The following is an 18,948-nucleotide window of genomic DNA, read 5'->3' on the forward strand; positions in this document are numbered from 1 at the left end:
TTCAAATCTTCAATGTCCGAAGCAGTATCTCTTGACTTGAGATGGTGCTAGGAAAAGTCATCTAAGCTCCGTTTGAATTGTAATTGCATTCAGTACCATACAATGTAGGCAATAAACGTTTGCAGCAGTTTCATTTTTGCAGTTTTCGTGCCCAAAATCTAGAGTAGGAGAAGTGTCCAGTGTGACTTCATGATGTTACAAATATGTCTAATTTGTATGACTTACTGCACTACAGAATGGATTCAGCCCCAAACTTTAAACACTATGAAAAGATCCTTTCCCAATCTATGGTAAAATAAAAACTGCAAAAGTAGATTAATTTACAGTATTCTAAAATTATTACTCTGGGCAGTATGAATGGTTCAAACAAACCTTACAGTCTGGTCTCAGGGTTGACATCTTGATAAGGTTATAGTGACCTGCTATGTCAATCCTTCTACAAATGTGGTAAATCTCAATGAATAAATGAACAAATAGTTATCATCACCAATTTTCCTCCCAATTTTTCCAGGGCCTCAGGAGGTAGAGGACCTGATTGATGGGATCACCTTTGCTGCCCGGTACCTGGGCTCCACACAGATCTGGTCTGACCGTAACCCCTCCAAGAACGTGCGCATGCTACAAGCTCAAGAGGCTGTCAGCAGAATCAAGGTAACAATCTTCGGACTCCTCGTGTCCATGGTGATGGACTTACATGTATACAATCATCCTGTTTGAGCAAGGTGTTATAACTTGTTAATGAATGTTGACTGTTCTTACTAAACCAATGTTTCTCTTTCAGCCTACCTGCTCTTTCTCTCTCGCTGTTACCAATTCCTGGCAAAGTAATTTCTTTGACCAAAGTCTCATCTTCTGCAAACTTTCTTGAACAGAACATTGCAATTAAGGTGGTGATGACATTCTTCTGTTTTAGACTAATACTGGTTCCAAACTACAGGAAGGGAAAAGTGGAGCCCTGCATATGTGAGAGAAGAAGTGGTGGTAGTGTTGGTGGACTTACATGGATGGTGATGTGTTCTCTTGGTGTGTCGTGGCCGCTTTTACTGGACTTTCCAACCAATCTGTCCTCTGTATCCTCCCGAACTTGGCTCCTGTGGTGGAAACATAATCCAAAATCCTTCTTATGGTTTAAAACCAAATGTCAAACATTTTTTTGTAAAACGAATCGTTTGCAGGGCCACAGGGAACAGAGGAAGAGTCCAACACCGCGTTTCAAGAACACATGGTCCCACGGGATGTATCGCAGCCTGGACGTGGAGGTTTGACTAACTGTAAACTTGTGTAGGGTTTAAAGCACTCTGTGTGGAACACTGCTCACTTCTCTCTCTCCTGGACTAGATCTAGAGACATGCATTGGTTTCACTAGGCCCCCTTTTTCACTTCATGGCAATCACTGAGCAACCAGAATTGTTGGGTGACCAGAATTGGATTTGTGTGATCCTTGGTTTTGTAATTGATGCAATACGATATAAAAGTATTTAAGAGATAACAAGGCATACAAATGTAGAAAGATTTGTCCTTTATCCATGATTTTCAAACTCGTTTAGCATCCTGTGAAATGTTTGGTCACTCAGTGGTACGTGATAGCAGCCTTTAGTAGAAAGGGGGTGTTACTCTCCTTCAATTAAACTAAAAGATACAAATGTAAAGCAATTTTGGATAATAATTCAGAAAGTAGTATAGACACTAGAATCGGTGATCCAAACATTTCAAGTAGAAAACAATGCACATAAGAGATGCTAGGATTTTCATCAAATTCATCAAAATGGAAGCTCATCTGTTTGACGACTGGTGTGATAGACATGCCTTTTAAATCATGAATTAAGCACATGGTGGTCTATACATTCAGGATGCGCAGCTTGCATTTCAGTCCTATTAAAACTGAAGGACGCAGCCTACAATGTAGCTCGATGCACAGAATATCGAGTAGATGCTGTTTCACTTCAGAAAGGATGAATTGTTTGAACATGTGATTAAAACCGAAGGACGCAGTCTGGTTTGATACACAGAGTATCGAGTATGTAGATGCCATTTGAGTTCAGAAAGTAGTAAGTTGTTTGAACATGTGCAGTAGTCATTTGAGTGTGGTGTCTGTGATGTTCAAAGCCCTTCTACTGTGCACAAAGTGCACCACTGATGAGAGACTCCAAACACTCAATCCATTACAAACGGTGCAGGCCACCCTTGATCCCGGGATCAGGAATATTTAGTGTGAGAGGGACAGGTTTAAGTGTCCGGATGCATTAGACTAAGTGGGAATTTTACATGCACGTGTTTGATAGGCCTTGGCTGAAGTATTAATGGTCAGACTGTCACATGTGTACTCTGTACATGTGATCGACTGTTCGCATGCCAAAGGGTTTACCTGAAACAGGACTTGAAATACCACCTGCATATGCAGGTAAAATTTTAGCTGTGCAGGTTTGTTGCTTACAAAATTTGAGCTCTGCAGGTATTTCTGATGTCTACCTGTGCCTAAAATATAACCTGCACTGGGCCATGACAAAACCAGGCACAGACAGTGGTGGTGGTGGTGGTGGTGGGGGGGGTGATGGTGTGGTGGAAATACAATCTATGATCAGTGCTGGTAAAAAAACTGCCCTGCATTCTTCAAAGTATGTGGCCTCTTTGAAGGCAGGAGAGAACTTAAAAAAAAGAGGTTCAGACTATCACATTTTTCTCAGCGTTTGCAAGCCAGCATTGATCAACCTCAAGAAGACAGATGGTGAAGAGAAAATGCTTTTATTGACCTGATCCTGCCCTTCACCACGTTCCCTTGATACAACCTTTCTTTTTCACTCGGAACTGGAGAGAGCTCATTGTTAGTTCTATGCAGTGGTTTCTGAAGATTACATGGCGAGGATATTGGACATACACAGTGGTGTTCAATAAGATTACCCATCACAGGCGGTGGCGAGTTGCCAGGGTCTGGATATACAGCAGCAGAGATTGCTGCTGGCAGGAACCCTGCAGCAGACATGATGAAAAAGTATGGAAGGCTTTCCTCCTTGAGAAAACTGTATTATACATCATGGACGGTGTTCTCATGATGCAGCACAATACTAGTTGATGAGTTGGAGGTATGCCATCATGTAACTATAAATTTTAAGTCAGCTCCATGGCAAAAAATTCAAAATGTATATTTTCCTGAATTTACCATCACACATTTCTTGTGTTCAGATGTTGTAAGTGTCCATTCTTATTAGATGCAAGCAGGAAGATTGCTGAATTTGCTTTAAAATTTGCTTTCAGAATGATGATTCTGACTACATTTGTACATGTACATGTATATGGAAAGGCATTTGGTATAATAATTATTCCTTCCTATTTGTGCCAGACTAGTATTTTTGTGTGATGGACACATTTGATAACCATTGTGTTAGACATGTTAGATGATACATTCAGTAAGATCTCATACTGGCCCTTCTGACCATGTTTGATTAACAGTTGACCCCTGGAGGTACCTTTTATCATGACCTTGACCTTAGCTTCAAAGGGTTGTTGAACTGACCCCTGACCTGACCATGTTTGATTGACAGCTGACTCCTGGAGGTACCTTGTATCATGACCTTGACCTTCAAAGGTTTGCTAACTTTGTATCATGACATTGATTTTTAAACATTTGCTGACCATGTATGATTGACAGTTGAGGTATGATTGACAGTTGACCCTGGTTACCTTGTATCATGACCTTCAAAGGTTTGCTGACCATGTATGATTGACAGTTGACCCCAGGATGTAGCTCATATTATGACCATGTATGATTGACAGCTGATCCCTGGAGGTAATTTTTGACCTAGCTGCTACTGACATGTTCTCTCCTCCTCCCTTGCGGCCTCCAGAGGATCCATGATCCGCCAGGAAAGAGCCCTCCACACAAGGTTGTGGTGTGTAGATGATCCATACAGTATATGTGTTGTGATGTGGCAGTTAACTTCTTTTTGAAAGCCCTTTTTTATTTTATTAAAAGCCCTTTTATATTTTCTAAATCAGACCCAAGTCCCTTGGGCCAAATTGGGCTGATTTCCAACGGAGTTTACCACAGGTAGACAGAATGCAAACTTAGGAGGTCATGAAAGAATAAAGTGAAGTATAATTGTACAATGTACAAATGTATTTTGTCATATTCACATGGAGTCATTGGTTTTTACAGTGTAGTTTAGGTTGATATAAAGGCTTTTTCCACTTGTATATAGTTATGTAAGGATGTAGAAAAGACAAGCAATGCCATATGCTTTCTGTTGTTCTTACCACTTAGGTTAAGTTGTGCATTACGATTTACTTAAGATTTGTTTCATTTGGGAGTAGTCTATCGAAGTAGTGGCTCAGAGTGATTTGTCTTCACAATTCTTTGATTATGCTTATTTTTATAGAGCTGGTTGCAAATGATTGAGGGAAAATCGTATTTTACTAAAGCCCTTCTCACCAGTGTGTCACTGTTTGAAAATTGCCATATGTGAACTCCAGACAGAGATGGATGTAGGGATTCTCTACTGTTGATGAATTGCATGCAGAAAACCTTGTAGTCGTTATAATATTAATTGGAATTCTGTGTACATAGTAAAAGGCCACTAATTCTAATAACTATCAATACTGACCTTTTAATTCATCAGATTTTTTAAATCGATCTTATAATAGCATACACCCATGGGAAATATAGAAAATCCTACAAAATATATGCATAACAGAGATACATGTAACATCCTTTCTAATGTTTAATTTTTTGTATGTCACCCTAATCAGAAATGATTTTTAAAGATGCGTGAAAACTAGCAGCCTGAAACCATAACATAAATCTTAAGCAATCCATGCATGTCTCTTGAAATGATATGATTTTTGCATGCTTCTCGCTTTTACTGTTAGCAATTTGATCTTTCCTTGATCTCACACACATGCACTTGAGTAGTCTTTGCGTCATTCCTATGCAATGACTGAAGTAGGAATTAACTTTCTCATTACTGTATATAGATAGATAGGAATATCATATTAATTAGTTTATCTCTAAGTTACAGCTGACATTAGGTTGGATTATTATGTGTAGTTCTGCTTGCTGTTTTATTTTCAACTTGCATGTTTTCTTTTTAACACATTTACCATTAACCACATCCTTGTATGGTCATATTACAACTAGCATATAACTATGCTTAGTTAAAGAGTTTGACTTGTTCCAACACAATAAGGAGAACTCACCATAAATTTTCGGCTGATCCCGTCAACCTTCGTCAGATTTGTGATGCAATCGCTGACTTTCCGGATTGTGTTGGAACAAGTCAAACTCTTTAACTATGTATTCTACCAACACAGATGAGCTTTCATTCGAATATAACTATGCTGTTTGACCTTTTTCCCCATTGATTTTATTTTCCTAATGTTTCTGTTGCTTCTTCCAGCACTAGCTAAACTACAGGACCTGGTGTTTTAGTCACATTATTATTTCTGTTGTAGTTACACTTAGGAGTCATACATTCTCTGGTAGCTAGCCTCCTTAGCAGGCTTTATGAGGTAGCCAATGTTACCTCATACAATGTAGTGTACCCTCCATTGGTTCTTTACCTTTGGTTTTAGTGAACAAGACACCTGTGACTTTGTCATTTTAGTTTTTAGTTTACATCATTCTGTTTCTAAATCTCTCTTTCTGAGTCATGAGTTTGTCAGTATTGCATTCAAAATATTGATTTAAAAAAATAAAAAATTGCCCTTGGATTGCAATTTAGCTAGACTTCCAATGTACATGTGTGTCTTATGTTTGTGTGAAAATATACTAAAATTGTTTTTTCAATGTTTTGATTACAACATTGATGCTGAAGTTGTTTGCATCACAAAACCGTACCTGTATCTACTTTAAACTCATTTGCCAAAGACTGTAACAATTAAAAAAAGGACATACATTACTGTTACTCAAAACATACTTTCCACAATCTCTTCTGTACAAGCTTGCTTTATTGCTGAATTATAGATCATAAGTCATAAATACAGTATTTGAGGTTACACCCCAATGTTCTGACACCCCCATGTTCCCTATGTTCCAACACCCATATTTTCTGATACACTTATGTTCTGAAACCCTTATAATCCAACAACCCTAACCCCACACTCTTCTGCGGGACATTTTGCAAATTGTTGCTTATTTCGTGGCCTGTACTGTACATGTATGTCAGAATGCAGGGGAATTGGAACATAGGGGAATGTAGGAACATACAGAAGGGGCATCAGAACATAGAAGTGTCCCCATATTACATGGCTTGATGTTGTACAGTGTATCAGATGAAAGTAAATGTTTTGGCTTTTTGTAGGTGCCAGAAGATGAAACACAGCCCAGTACAGAGATTGACCTGTCTGTGTCCACAGAGAAGATACAGGTCATCAACGCGACGTCACAGGTGAGGGGCAGGGGTACATGCATGGAATTTGTGTAATTTTCAGTGGATAGTTTCATCAGGTCGGTAAGTCACTACTAGTAGATAACAAATACATAGTCAAACATGCCAAAAAGGCCACCCAGGGAACCGAGGTGGTTTTGTATAATTTTACATGTCCATTGTATGCAATGTCATGTACAGTATCGGTATTATGGAGATCTCACAGTTCTTAAATTCATTTTGAAACACCAGAAGTCAATGTTGCAAAGCAACTGCCAACCATTGCCATATCCATGTAAAACCTTACATAATACTATACAGAAAATAAGCAACTGGAATGAAATTCTCAGTCAGACCTCTCACTGAGAGGATAGGATCAATATGTACATGTATGATGCTCTACAGTCTGTACATGTACATATACAACCTTCATGGATGTGTCATAGACGACCTTGCCTCCAACTGCCTCACAGCCATGGTCTGGGGTAGGTTGGGGTTGGTTTGGAGGCCATGGTTGACTAGGTGTGTAATAGGCTTAAGGTAAATCCTGTCTCACTGGTGGGTTTAGGGTAAATCTAAGGAGACAAGGAGAAATAATCAATCCACAAGGTGAAGGTGGAAATCCATGACATTATAAGCACAAAATTGATTGTTACATGAACATGCCCCATAGGAACTATACGGGAAAGTGTGCAAAGTTGCTATAAATCTATGAGGAGAGAGTCTCTACATTAAACGCTGCCTCCCAGGCATAATTGCAATGTTTTTTCCTGGCTCCTCACTCTGAAACAAAGTGATTTTCCTTCCTAGTTTTACATGATGTAATTAGAGAGGATATGAAAAAGAAAGATGTGCTCAACCTCCTTAGCAGGCTCTACTTAGCCTCTACCAGACTTCAAAAGCAGTTGCTAACATGGCTAAAGGACTGACTCAACTGGCAATGTTATTTGTCTATTTGGCCAGTCGCTTCAGACGTGTGATTTTTTTTCTAATGATGTATCAGTTCTTGGTACTCATGATCAGTTTTTTGCAGGAGGTGGAGTATGGAGAACTGATACACCATCACAAGCCTCTCAAAAAGCCTGACTCATAGAGCCTGCTGAGGGGTCTATGGCATTGCTTAGGATATGAGAAGAGAACCTTGACTTTGAGATAGACCAAAGGCAAAATGTTTCACCAACAAAAGCTGTGCAAGAATTCATGATAATTGTACATACAAAGAAGATAATGCCTGAGCTGAGGAGCTCAAAAGATTGGCCTTGACATGATCACATTAACCTTCTTTCATACAGTCTTCCTTTTTCATTTCATAGTTAAAAAAAGGGATATTTACATGTTAAAGACCATAAGTAAAAGAAAATCATCCCATGTTGTATCTACCCAATCATCTCTTCAATTTATTTGAGCAGCCCTTTTATTTAGATCCTCATGCACAAACACAACATCATCCTGCAAGTAGGGGCAAGTTTGATATTTGCACTTGAAGACTTGCATGTAGAAGATGGATGCATTCTTCTTATCTCCAAGCTGCAGCTGCAATGTTTCTTTATGTTCAAGCCTTATATTCTCTCAGCAAATACCTGTAAGACCGTCTTAAATTTTCCCCTTCATTCTCACAAATACTGGGTACTTAGTAGTGACTTTAGCTGAACCTCCAATCAATCAGTATGTCAAAACTTTTGATTTGGCGGAAAGTTTGGTCTTACTGGGGTGATACTGGGAAAGACAGCATATTAAAAATATGTGTACCAGGATGCTCTTAGGTCAATTTTGTCATTACTTAGTTCTTTGATGGTTCAAGTTCTTAATTGTCAAAAAATGGGGCAAAGGAAGAAAAATTGACAAATGTTCAATAAGCTGCAATGCATCCTTTAGATTATGGGAACTATATTTCAGTTGAAGGGAAAGTTTGGTGACAGTATAACTATAATGCATTGGGGTTTACAATTTCTCTTTCTCTCTCAGGCTGAAAGTTTCTTGTTTGATTCAGAAACCATTTTGATTCATTGACGTCACACTCTGTACATGTACATGTACTAGTACTAGTATGTTTATGGATTTGGTAGGATCCCAATCATGTAACTTAACGTTGTTATATTTTGTCTGACCCTAACCTCTTCCCTACTGACCTCAAGCAGCCTGCTGGCCAATTTGACTATTTCTTGCATAAACAGAGGCTAAAAAAAAAACATACAGAGAAGTTGATTACTCATTTTACCTAAAGGATGTAATCTTCTCAATGAAAAGCAGCCAGCTAACCACCATGAATAAACAAAGGCTCAAACAAACAAACAAACAAGTTGATTGCTGTTGTTCCTGCAGGAGGTAATGATGGACCACGCCCTCCGCACCATTTCCTACATCGCCGACATCGGCACTATCCTGGTCATCATGGCGCGGCGACGCCCGCCCCGACCCCAGCACGAACCCGGCACAGAGGTCACCGCAGGTCACAGGGACAAGAAACAGCACAAGATCATCTGTCATGTCTTCGAGGCAGAGGAGGTAAGGCACTGCTAATGTCAGCAGCTGTTGAGAAGTTTTATTTGTCTTTTTTTGAGATGTTGGACTGATGAAGAGGTTACTCGATTTAATGAACATTTATTTCCTGAGGGTGAGGCAAAAGCAATGTAGCTAATCAAGATTTGATCCTAATTCCAGTTGCCTGGACAGTGTGTATGTCCATTGAACATTGAACTGTAAACACTCCATCCCACACAAAGCTACTGTCAGATTCAAAGTGAGATCATGAGATCACCTAGGACTGTGTCCATCTCCTGGCAAAGTGGAATGGGTAATCTATCACCAAAACAAACTGTGGACCGGGGCACTTTGAGCTGCAGGGGGTTTTCCTTGCTTCCAAATCTGTTTAACAGTGTTTGGTCTGATTCAAAGTAGGATCATAAGATCATGTGTCCATCTCCTGGGAAAGTGTGGCTGGCAATCTGTCACCAAAGATACCATGAACTTGGACAGTTTGGAACTTCAGGGGATTTGCTATGCTTCCAAATCTGTTTAACAGTGTTGCGCAGCACACTGTAAAATGACAGACTGATGTACGTGCACATACATATAATTGCCAATATCAAATTTCTGATTTCTTATCAAGTGTAAATGTCTGGAAGTTTCCTCACTGTAATTGCCATCTTATCATGTGATGCTTACCTTGTACCTTGTACCCATGTCAGGGTGGTGGGGGTACTGCATGGTGGAGTGTCTGCTATACTATGATGCTACATTGTACTATATGTACAAAATCAATGTGTTATACAATATAGAAAGACAAAATTGGTACAAATTAGATACTGGCAAAGCCAACATGCATCATAGATTTACTACAGATTAATGATGTTCAAAATGCCTGGAAACCTTTTTCCTTGTTCGATTTTTGCAAGTTTGACCTTCCATTTCTTCTTTTTCAGCAGATGCCAGTAATTGGGTTTGTTTGGCATTAATACCAGTTCTCTCTGACTCCCTGCCCTCTCATTTGCACAATCTTCCATGGTTGACAGAACTTCTGGGAAGTGGAACCCCATTAACTTTTCAGTTTCTGGACCCTTCCCCAGAAAGGGGCCATTTGCAGGGGGTTGAGTAGATCAACTGTAGATAAAAGCCAATCAAGAAGCATCTTACGTACATGTAATTGTAAGCAGTCGTGTTTGTCAGTGTGCAGGCCAGTGGAAGACTGATTGAGAGAGACAGGAGCCAATTTGTTGTAGGATTGAAAATGTAGCCTTAGATGCGCAGTGGCTTGTACATGGTACACTGTCTGCCTTCTTGTGCAAGTTAAAGGGAAACTTTGTTACCTCAATCTGTGAAGAGAGGTTTGGTTTTCGGTGTCTATGTGTGAGTGTTTGCTTGTGTTCCTGTAGTTAGGCCAGGACCAATTTAAATTGTTGGCTCTTGGATTCACCTCTTCATTTTTTTCTGATTTGCAAAAAAAAAAGAGATTCTGGTTCTGAATCAACTCAAATATGCTCATATTTTGCCCCCAACAGTTGAGAAGAGTCAAACTCTTTAACTATATTTTCTTCCTTGTTCTTACAGTTTTTCCATCTACCAATGTAGTGGTTTAAGTGAAAGTTCAAAATTCATGACTCCTATCACAGCATTTAGGGCTATAATAGGATGCCTAGACCTTTGTTTAAATAATTTTTTTTGTCCTGTCGGTTGATTTTTCCTAAAAATATCAGAGAACCAACAAATTAAATTTGTGTGGCCTTATTTCCATATGCTAGGCATGTTGATGACACAGAAAGATCCCCAGGTTATCTCATTTCCTGTCTGCTACTATATGTTTATGCCATGTCTGTTGCCTTATGGAAGTTACTGGGACAATGTGTACTAGACTGAATCAGCAAGACAGTCAAAATAATGAATATGTAGAGAGTTGCTTCAACTACAAACTGCAAAAATCTCTGTTTCCCTCCTACAGCAAAATAAAATTATTGTAAAAGCAAGACTTAGTGTCTTTACAGTATGACATAACGTTAAATTTGACAGATGCCAATGTATTGTATCCTGTTCCAATTTACACAAGAGCAGAAATGTTTTAGGGTGACTGCACGCTGCTGAAGTGACATATTTATCTTAGTAAATTTGGTTAACACTTATGTGGACCTTTGATCCTTGAATCATGGTGCACTGTGCTGCAGTTAGTAAGTAAACTGCAAGATGGTGCTAGGGAATGGACAACCAATGAGAACCTACAGTGCATGTACACTTTGAGAGTAATTTCAGCTTTATTTAGTAATAGCTCTGGCCTTGGTGCTGAATTTCCAGTGTTCTACCTCCTGTGTCTGCATAGCTTGTTAAGAACACAGAAGGCTTAAATAGTCTTGACCATGGCGTGCAAGTGATGGATGTCCTTGGCTGGGAATCCTGAGCGTATCTTTGTCTGCGTCTTCACGCTTATTACAGCACAGAGTAGCAACACTGCTCAGTCCTATATGATGACCTCCGTGTGGGTTTATCACTCACCAGTGATGGATGTTTTCTGATGAAGGTTTGTCCTTCATGCTCAGTTATCAGTGCACCTGCCAGTAGTTTCCTCTATGTGCTCAAAACTCCCACACATGTACATGCACTTTGTACACATTGATTTTTAGCTATGTACATCTTTGCATGGAATGGAAAGGGGCAGGTCATTTCCATGTTTGTTTGCCATAATTTTGCAAACTTTTCTAAGGAGGCAGTACATAATTAAGGAGACGGTACACAAGTACATGTAATTGAGTACCTTTAGAAAAAGAGTACATAAAATCTCAGCCTGCTAAGGTGGCTAGATGATGGTGGTTCTTTTAAGGCTGTACTAAACTGGTCATGGTTTATCTTCCGTTGTTCAGATGTTTTCAGCCAAGCCCATAAAACCCATAATGGTCACTTGGCTTCTTGGTACTTCATCTGTCTTACTGTGAAAATGTTGGTGTATATTTTCTTCCATCATTCTAATAGTGGAAAATAGGATAATTTCCACCCGAGACCTACAAGTTTTAAGTCAAAGCATACATGTACATGTATATAGGTATAAGGTAATGTGCATCTCTGCTAGTTAAAAAAAAAATCCCTAACCCTGTTATTGTTTCAGCAATTAGTCTACTTTCACATGAACAGGCATCTCAGTTTTTTTCATGGTCCTGCTTTCTTAGTAATTGTTCCAGCTCCATGGTTTGAGGTGAATTGATCATTAATTATATACCCTATTTTTCAGTTTCTAAGATTGCCTATCAAAGCGTGTGATATGCCTTGGAGCATGATGAATGTAAAACAGCTCATTAATGCCAGAAGGAGCTCGTTAAGGTCTCCTTTCCACTGGACGGTGATTGCTGAGTGACTCAAATTGGATTTGTTTGACTCTTGATTTTATAATTGGAATATGATGTACATCACAAAAGTCAAAAGACAACAAAACACACAAAACACTAGAGTTCCCCGATCTCATACCTTCGCCAAATGATGTTAATCTTTATGACTGACAAATTATAGATTAGATTATTCCCCCCTGTTTTAAGAAATAGGAACCTAATTTTCATGAATTATATCATTTTATCATAATCTCAACCAAAAGACAGTCTTATATTAACAAACAATGCATTCTAGCATTTCCTAATAAATTATGCAAATGAGGTCCTGAATACATTATGTTTAATGATGTTCACCTTCACTGTACTTTCAAAGACCATAAGTATGAAATTCCAGGCAGTTATCATTACAGAATTATAACATTTTCTCATTAATTATGCAAATTAAGTCTTCATTTACATAATCAATATCTGCCTGTGTTTATCTCGTTCTCAATTACCAATGCGACAAGATTCAATAGTCCTATGATGGAATGCAGCTGATTTATAGAATTTCTCCATAAATTATGCAAATTACATCCATATTTGCATAATTGTCACATAATTATATTAAGCATCACGTAAGCTACCTGCATACCAAAAATCACGACGATCCGTCAACCGGTTCTTGAGTTATTCTCTTTTGAATATATTCAAACAGATAGTCCTGCAGTTCCAGAGCAAGCCGCTAGGGGGCCTAAACTCACGTCACTTCTCTCCCAGCACAAGAGCTACCTACTATCTAAATTTCATCACCATAGCATGTCTAGATCATGAGATATCAAAACCGGAAGTTCAGCTGCAGTACCATAACAAGCCGCTAGGGGGTCCAAAATCTAATCATTTTGAGGTCTCATCAAGACCTACCCACCTACCAAGTATCAAGACAATCCATAAAGGCTTCTCAGTTATCGTGTTTACTAGACAGACAGACACACACACACACACACACACACACACACACACACACACACACACGAACGCCTCTGAAAACATAACCTTCTTGGCGAAGGTAATAAAAAAGCAATTCCTGGAGCAATTTGCAAAATATTTGGTTGCTCTGCAGTTGCAAGCTTTAGGTCTCCTCCCATGTTGTATCTCTGTACTGCAAATTTTAACCAATCATGTTTTCATCAATGGAGACATTGGGCACAGTTTGTTGAGTTGGAAGTTTGTGGCAGGTAATAATGGCCTTGGTGCACAAGGCGATAGTGTATAAACCTTCTCCCTGTTGGTAGACAAACGGTTACTTCAGGTTGATCCTATCTGTAATTGTCCAATAAAACATACATAACTGCACATCAGTGAAGGACCTCATGCAGAAAACTAGCCCTGCATAACCCTGGTGCCATTATAATCTGCAGGCTCAAAATTTGTTTTTGGGAATGGGTGCACATAAACATAGAATAAAGCAGAATGTCCGCAAAATTCTGTTAAATACCTTACTGCCTCTTTTCAGAGCTTGAATCTACAAAAATGTTAAATTTAAATTAGAAAGGTTTGCAAAGCAAATGCATAATGTTTACCTTCGCATATTCGCACTCAAACACATCCAAATATATGGTCAGACAGGAGTCTTAATCCCTCCTGCTATAAAATTGCAACGTGATGTAACCCAATACTAGTTATCATGGTGACAGACATCTTGTTCAGGTCATTGACCTTATTTGTTTGGAAAAAAAGAAACAGAGCAAAAACAACATGTTTTCCTTTAAATTGGTAAACATAACAATTAATACATGTACATGTAAAAGAAATGTTTTGTTATTTTTTCTGATGCCTAAGTGTAAAGAATATGCAGTATAATAGTACAGATTAGAGTATCTCTATGTATTTGCATAATATGCAGTTGTCAATATACATGTATTATTAAATCAAACATTTTCTTGTTTCTTCATGAAACAAATTTACATTATAATGATGCCTTCAGCCATCAAATTTCATTAGTGCAAGCTTGATGTTGATAAAACTTTCATAATCAGTTAGACCATTATTACTAAATTATAAATGCCTTCTTGAGTAACATACATACTGTACATGTAGCCCTGACACTTCTTACCTCTGCAGGGCTTGAAATACATGCACCATGCATATGCAGGTTACCCAGTAGTGCAGGTAAAATTGGAGCTGTGGAGGTATTCTGATGTCTACCTGCATGTAACTTGAACTTATTCATGTCCTGGATTTTTACAAATGTATATACATATACATGTAGGTGTATGTGGCTTTTTGTTTGATCATGATACATTGACTGTTATCACCTTTGAAGTATAAAAGAAATAGCGTAATGGCAATGCTTCATGAACATGTTGTAGTATGATCCATACTTCTTGAATTGGGTGGTACAGGTAAAATTAGTCTTCTGCAGATAATTTTCAAGTTTACCCGCAAAAGTGCAGGTTATGCAGAAAAAAGGTATTTTCAGCCCTGCTTTGTTACCTTGAAGATAAGAAGAAATGATCTGAACATGGTCTGGCTTTGAGAATTGGAATTCTTGAAGGATTACCATGAAGGGTTGTAAATGTTTCATCATGGCAGGCTTGTACAAGGTGATATTGGGTGTCGGGAGGGATGGCTCATGTGTGGTGAGTTAGGGGAGAACGTTCCGTGCACCTTGGCCTGCTAGAACGGCAGCTGGTGATTAAAACTGGTGTCTGACGGATGAAGGTACGAGGGCCGACATCCCTGTCAAGCCGATCCTGTAGACATGGGTTAGACCATCATCATTGGGAGAGGATATCAGCATCTGCTGCCGAGGCATATATCAGACATAGCTGACTGACTCCCCAGTTCTCCCCCCGTCCTATACAGGCAGGCCACACGGTAGGTCAAGGTAGTCGTCTGGAGGGAATCTCATTAATGCTTCAGTTTAGGACGTGCGACTATTATTCATGTTTATCTCATAATCACGTCATGTTGTCCATTCAGCAACTGATAGAGACAGACTAATTTCCTATGTTTTCCAGTATGTGGCATTACATTGTGTACATTTATACAGAATGCACTATTGGATTTTGTACATGGGAGGAATCGGATAGTACGAGAATGTGGTAGGACCTTTTCTGCTGTTTTGAAAGAAAATTTAATGCATGTAGCAAGAATAGTTGATATTAAGATATTGAATGGTTAAATCATAATGCATATACACTGACTTTTGTATGGTACTAGTATTTTGGCATTATGGTAGGATGTGGATCAAAAAGGCTTCTTAAAAACAGGAGAAAATGGGAAGAGGAAATGAGATTAAAAACTGGAAAACAAGTAATCATATTTTCTGGTTCTATACACTAGAGCAGTTTCAGCTACATGTAATATTACATTGAATTGATATTCTTTTGATGTCCATATTCATTTTTTTTGTCTAAGGCAGCAATTAGAATTTCATTTTTCTTTCTCATTGTTTTTCATGTTCATGAAGTTAGAGATGATAATAATGGAACCAACTTTGAATTGAGCTTTGAAGTTTTATAATTCTTTTAATACTTTTAGATTCAACTACAGTGCTGTAAATGTCACAACTTGCATTAAATCACATCCATCTATTTGGTAACCTTTGACAGTCTTGGCCAGCTTTCAAAAGTCTTGATTTTTTAAACCAGTACAGCCCAGTGATTACTTTTATTGCGTTATTGATTGTTACGTTCAATCCCGTTTGCAGCTGAAGAACAAAAGTCTTTCATTGGTGCCAGAGAATGTAATGGAGTCTGCACTACATATTTTTGATAGAGAGCAGAATAGGTTGGCCAGGCTCCAGATATGATTAGGGCTTAGGGTGTGATTTAGTTAAGGTAATGACAGCTTTTCTGGTACATAAAACATATTGATATAATTGAGTGGAGAGACATATTTCTTTACATCACACAGTAAAGTAAGCATTAGAGTATTATAAAACAAAATTAAATGTTGTAATCATTGTTCCAGGGGAGGTCAAGGCCTAGGATTGGGCAAGTCTATGAAGTATCATTTTTTGGTGATCAAGTTGTGGCTGTTTGTTTAATTGTGTTTGTGTTTCTACCAGAAGGTACCAACAATCTGAGGGGGTGAAGTATGCTACCTATGTGTTGATTTGTTAACATTTCCAAACATTAAACAGCAGCATATATTCAAGTTCCTACATGTATATTCATTCAACAAGGTACCTTTAGAAGACATTTGGCCTAACCAGTCAGAGTTACCTGTCAGATGTTTTTGGTTGGCTGTTGTTCTGTTGTCTTCCTGCAGCCTCTTCCACCATGTTCATCAAATTTAAATCTACTAGTAGTAATCTAGTACAAATTTTCTGGATAATGTCAGTGATAAGGGATGACGGCTTCCAATTACTGTATTAACTTGCACTATTTTAAATTCAGGTCAATCATGTTGTTATCTGTTCATGTCAAGGCATATAGCATGTGGTTTATGGTAATTTCCACATCTAGTCGAGACCCATCTTTGGATCTTGTCTTGGTATTGATGTTTGCTGCAAGGTTACAGTCAAAACTGCTCAAGAAGACCACACAGAGGTCTATATGGACAGGTGGACAGTACAGCAAAAATGATGACATTGGGCAGGTGTGTAGGAATGGTCACTTATACAGGTTTGTCTTTACATGTCTTCTATAGACCATGTAAAGGTAAACATTCTGCATTTGTATGCAAATGTTTTATCTTGAATTTGTCCTGTATGTGCAGTCAACTGTTTCAGTGGTTTGGAGAATGTCCTTCTGTATGTAATGTACCTTAGATAACCTTACCTAGCGATAAAAGTAAATGTGCGGCACAGACACCTTCATGTCCAATCTGCAGAATTTTCACACCATAACCGCACCGGCTGAAATATGGCTGGATCGGACCGTGAAGGTTAGAAACCATTGTCACTGATTATAAAGCCATCCGTTCCCCTCCTAATGTGTCAACTAATGTTGCCATATGACATTATCTGTGAAATCATGTCACGCCAAGGTCCATCTTCTCCCTTACATGTACATGTGCCTTATTCAGGCGTAGTAGTGTGTGTAGTCCAGTAGCTTAGTGACCCTGCCACTGGACCAAGAGGTTTAGAGTTCGAATCCTATCTGTTGTTGCTCACCTGACTTGCATGCTGGAAAGGGTCACAGTCCTTAGTTGCAGTCCTTATGGCGGGATGTTAAGCTGTGGTCTACTGTTTATTGTACTAGTCGAGAGGAGCTAGGGAAAACTCCTCCATACAATGATGCCTGTATATGCTGTACATAGCATTGCTATTCTCTGTCATGACCAATGGAAGAGTAGCTCTTCAGTGAGCTTAACGGGTTTGATGTTAAGCCTGTTTATTCTCAACAAGAGCTAGGGAATCTCCCTGGTACAATATGCCTGTACGTTATGCTGTACATAGCATCTGTCACAACCAATCGAAGAGTAGCTCTTCAGTGAGATGGACTAGTTTGAGATCACTTTCATTCAGACAATCCATTTTTCCTCAGGCCCAGCTGATTGCCCAGTCCATCGGGCAATGCTTCCAGGTGGCGTACCAGGAGTTCCTGCGAGCCAATGGCATCACGGAGGACCACCTGAGTCAGATGGACTACCAGGAGATCCTCAACTCACAGGAGATCTTCCACGAGGACCTGGAGGTCTTCAGTAACTCTGAAAACGCAAAAGAGGTACAGGATTCTTTTTTTTTGTCTTACAAGTCATATTTATCAAGAGCCTGTTCTGTTAATTGATAATGATTGGCATCTCATACAAATCATACCAGATTTGTGTACAAGAAATTTACTTTAAAAGCCTTCTAGGCAAAAATATTAGCACTGAGGATGCATTGGGAATTGCTGAACATGCACACACACAAATAAACACACACACACAAACTAAACAAAGCAGCACACATGCAGGCATGCATGCATGCATGCACACACGGGTGTGCGTACACACACACTCAGCCAAAGCCAATACATCACACTGTATTCAAAGTAAAACTGTACATGTACAACATGTACATCAACATTGATTGTTCAATCAATCTTTTTCTCCCCATCCAGGTTGTTATAGACAAACCCAAAGGTGAAATCATGGGACTTGTGATAGTGGAGTCCGGCTGGGGCTCCATCCTCCCTACTGTCATCATTGCCAACATGATGCACGGAGGTCCGGCCGAGAGGTCAGGCAAGCTCAACATCGGGGACCAGCTGATGACCATCAACGACACCAGTCTGGTGGGGCTGCCGCTGCACACCTGTCAGGGAATCATCAAGGTAAATACACTAGTCTTGTTTTTAGTCTTCTGTATCTATATAGTGATGTACAAATGTATCACTAAAGGAGATCATAGTTAACCAAACCAAACCAAATGCTGGGCATTCTGTATTAACAGCACTATTTTTAATAATTTGTACTGTATACTCTAGAGCAAATGGCTGTATTTGCTGGCTTTAATAGAAAGGGAAATAGTTCACAGCAATTTGTCAGTTAACAGTAGTCTTCAATAAGCCATTCTGTTCTTTGTAGCTTAGAGTGCTGTAACATAACAATTATTGTCATGAATGAAGATGATCCTATTCAGTTATAATGTACAGGTAAAAAATGCATGTTGTATCTGTTTTAGAAAGTCTAGAATCTAGTTTGTGCTTCACAGGGTCTTAAAAACCACGGAAAGGTCCGGCTGAACATCGTGCAGTGTCCACCAGTCACAACAGTCCTGGTCAAGAGACCAGACATCAAGTACCAGCTTGGCTTCAGTGTTCAAAATGGCATTGTAAGTGCTGTTTCTTATTTGTGCTGTAAAACCCATT

At 39.1% G+C, this 18,948-nt stretch overlaps 1 protein-coding gene across 5 annotated transcripts in view; it reads left to right on the forward strand.

Moving 5' to 3' along the window:
* The window catches only part of LOC109471900 (amyloid beta A4 precursor protein-binding family A member 2-like), a 59,033-nt gene that overhangs the window by 37,668 nt on the left and 2,417 nt on the right, over positions 1 to 18,948 (forward strand). For 2 of the 5 annotated variants that reach the window (XM_019771346.1, XM_019771345.1), the window contains exons 5-11: positions 512 to 651; positions 1,176 to 1,259; positions 6,294 to 6,380; positions 8,682 to 8,864; positions 17,641 to 17,820; positions 18,199 to 18,411; positions 18,792 to 18,911. In XM_019771346.1, the coding sequence (XP_019626905.1) occupies positions 512 to 651; positions 1,176 to 1,259; positions 6,294 to 6,380; positions 8,682 to 8,864; positions 17,641 to 17,820; positions 18,199 to 18,411; positions 18,792 to 18,911 (1,007 nt within the window). Of the gene's footprint in view, positions 1 to 511; positions 652 to 1,175; positions 1,260 to 3,842; positions 3,888 to 6,293; positions 6,381 to 8,681; positions 8,865 to 17,640; positions 17,821 to 18,198; positions 18,412 to 18,791; positions 18,912 to 18,948 lie in introns of all 5 variants that reach the window. The other 3 variants (XM_019771349.1, XM_019771348.1, XM_019771347.1) reach the window with 2 other exon arrangements.

Source organism: Branchiostoma belcheri, unplaced genomic scaffold, assembly GCF_001625305.1.
Source record: "Branchiostoma belcheri isolate BF01 breed outbred unplaced genomic scaffold, Haploidv18h27 scaffold26, whole genome shotgun sequence".
NCBI classification, from domain to species: Eukaryota; Metazoa; Chordata; class Leptocardii; order Amphioxiformes; family Branchiostomatidae; genus Branchiostoma; species Branchiostoma belcheri.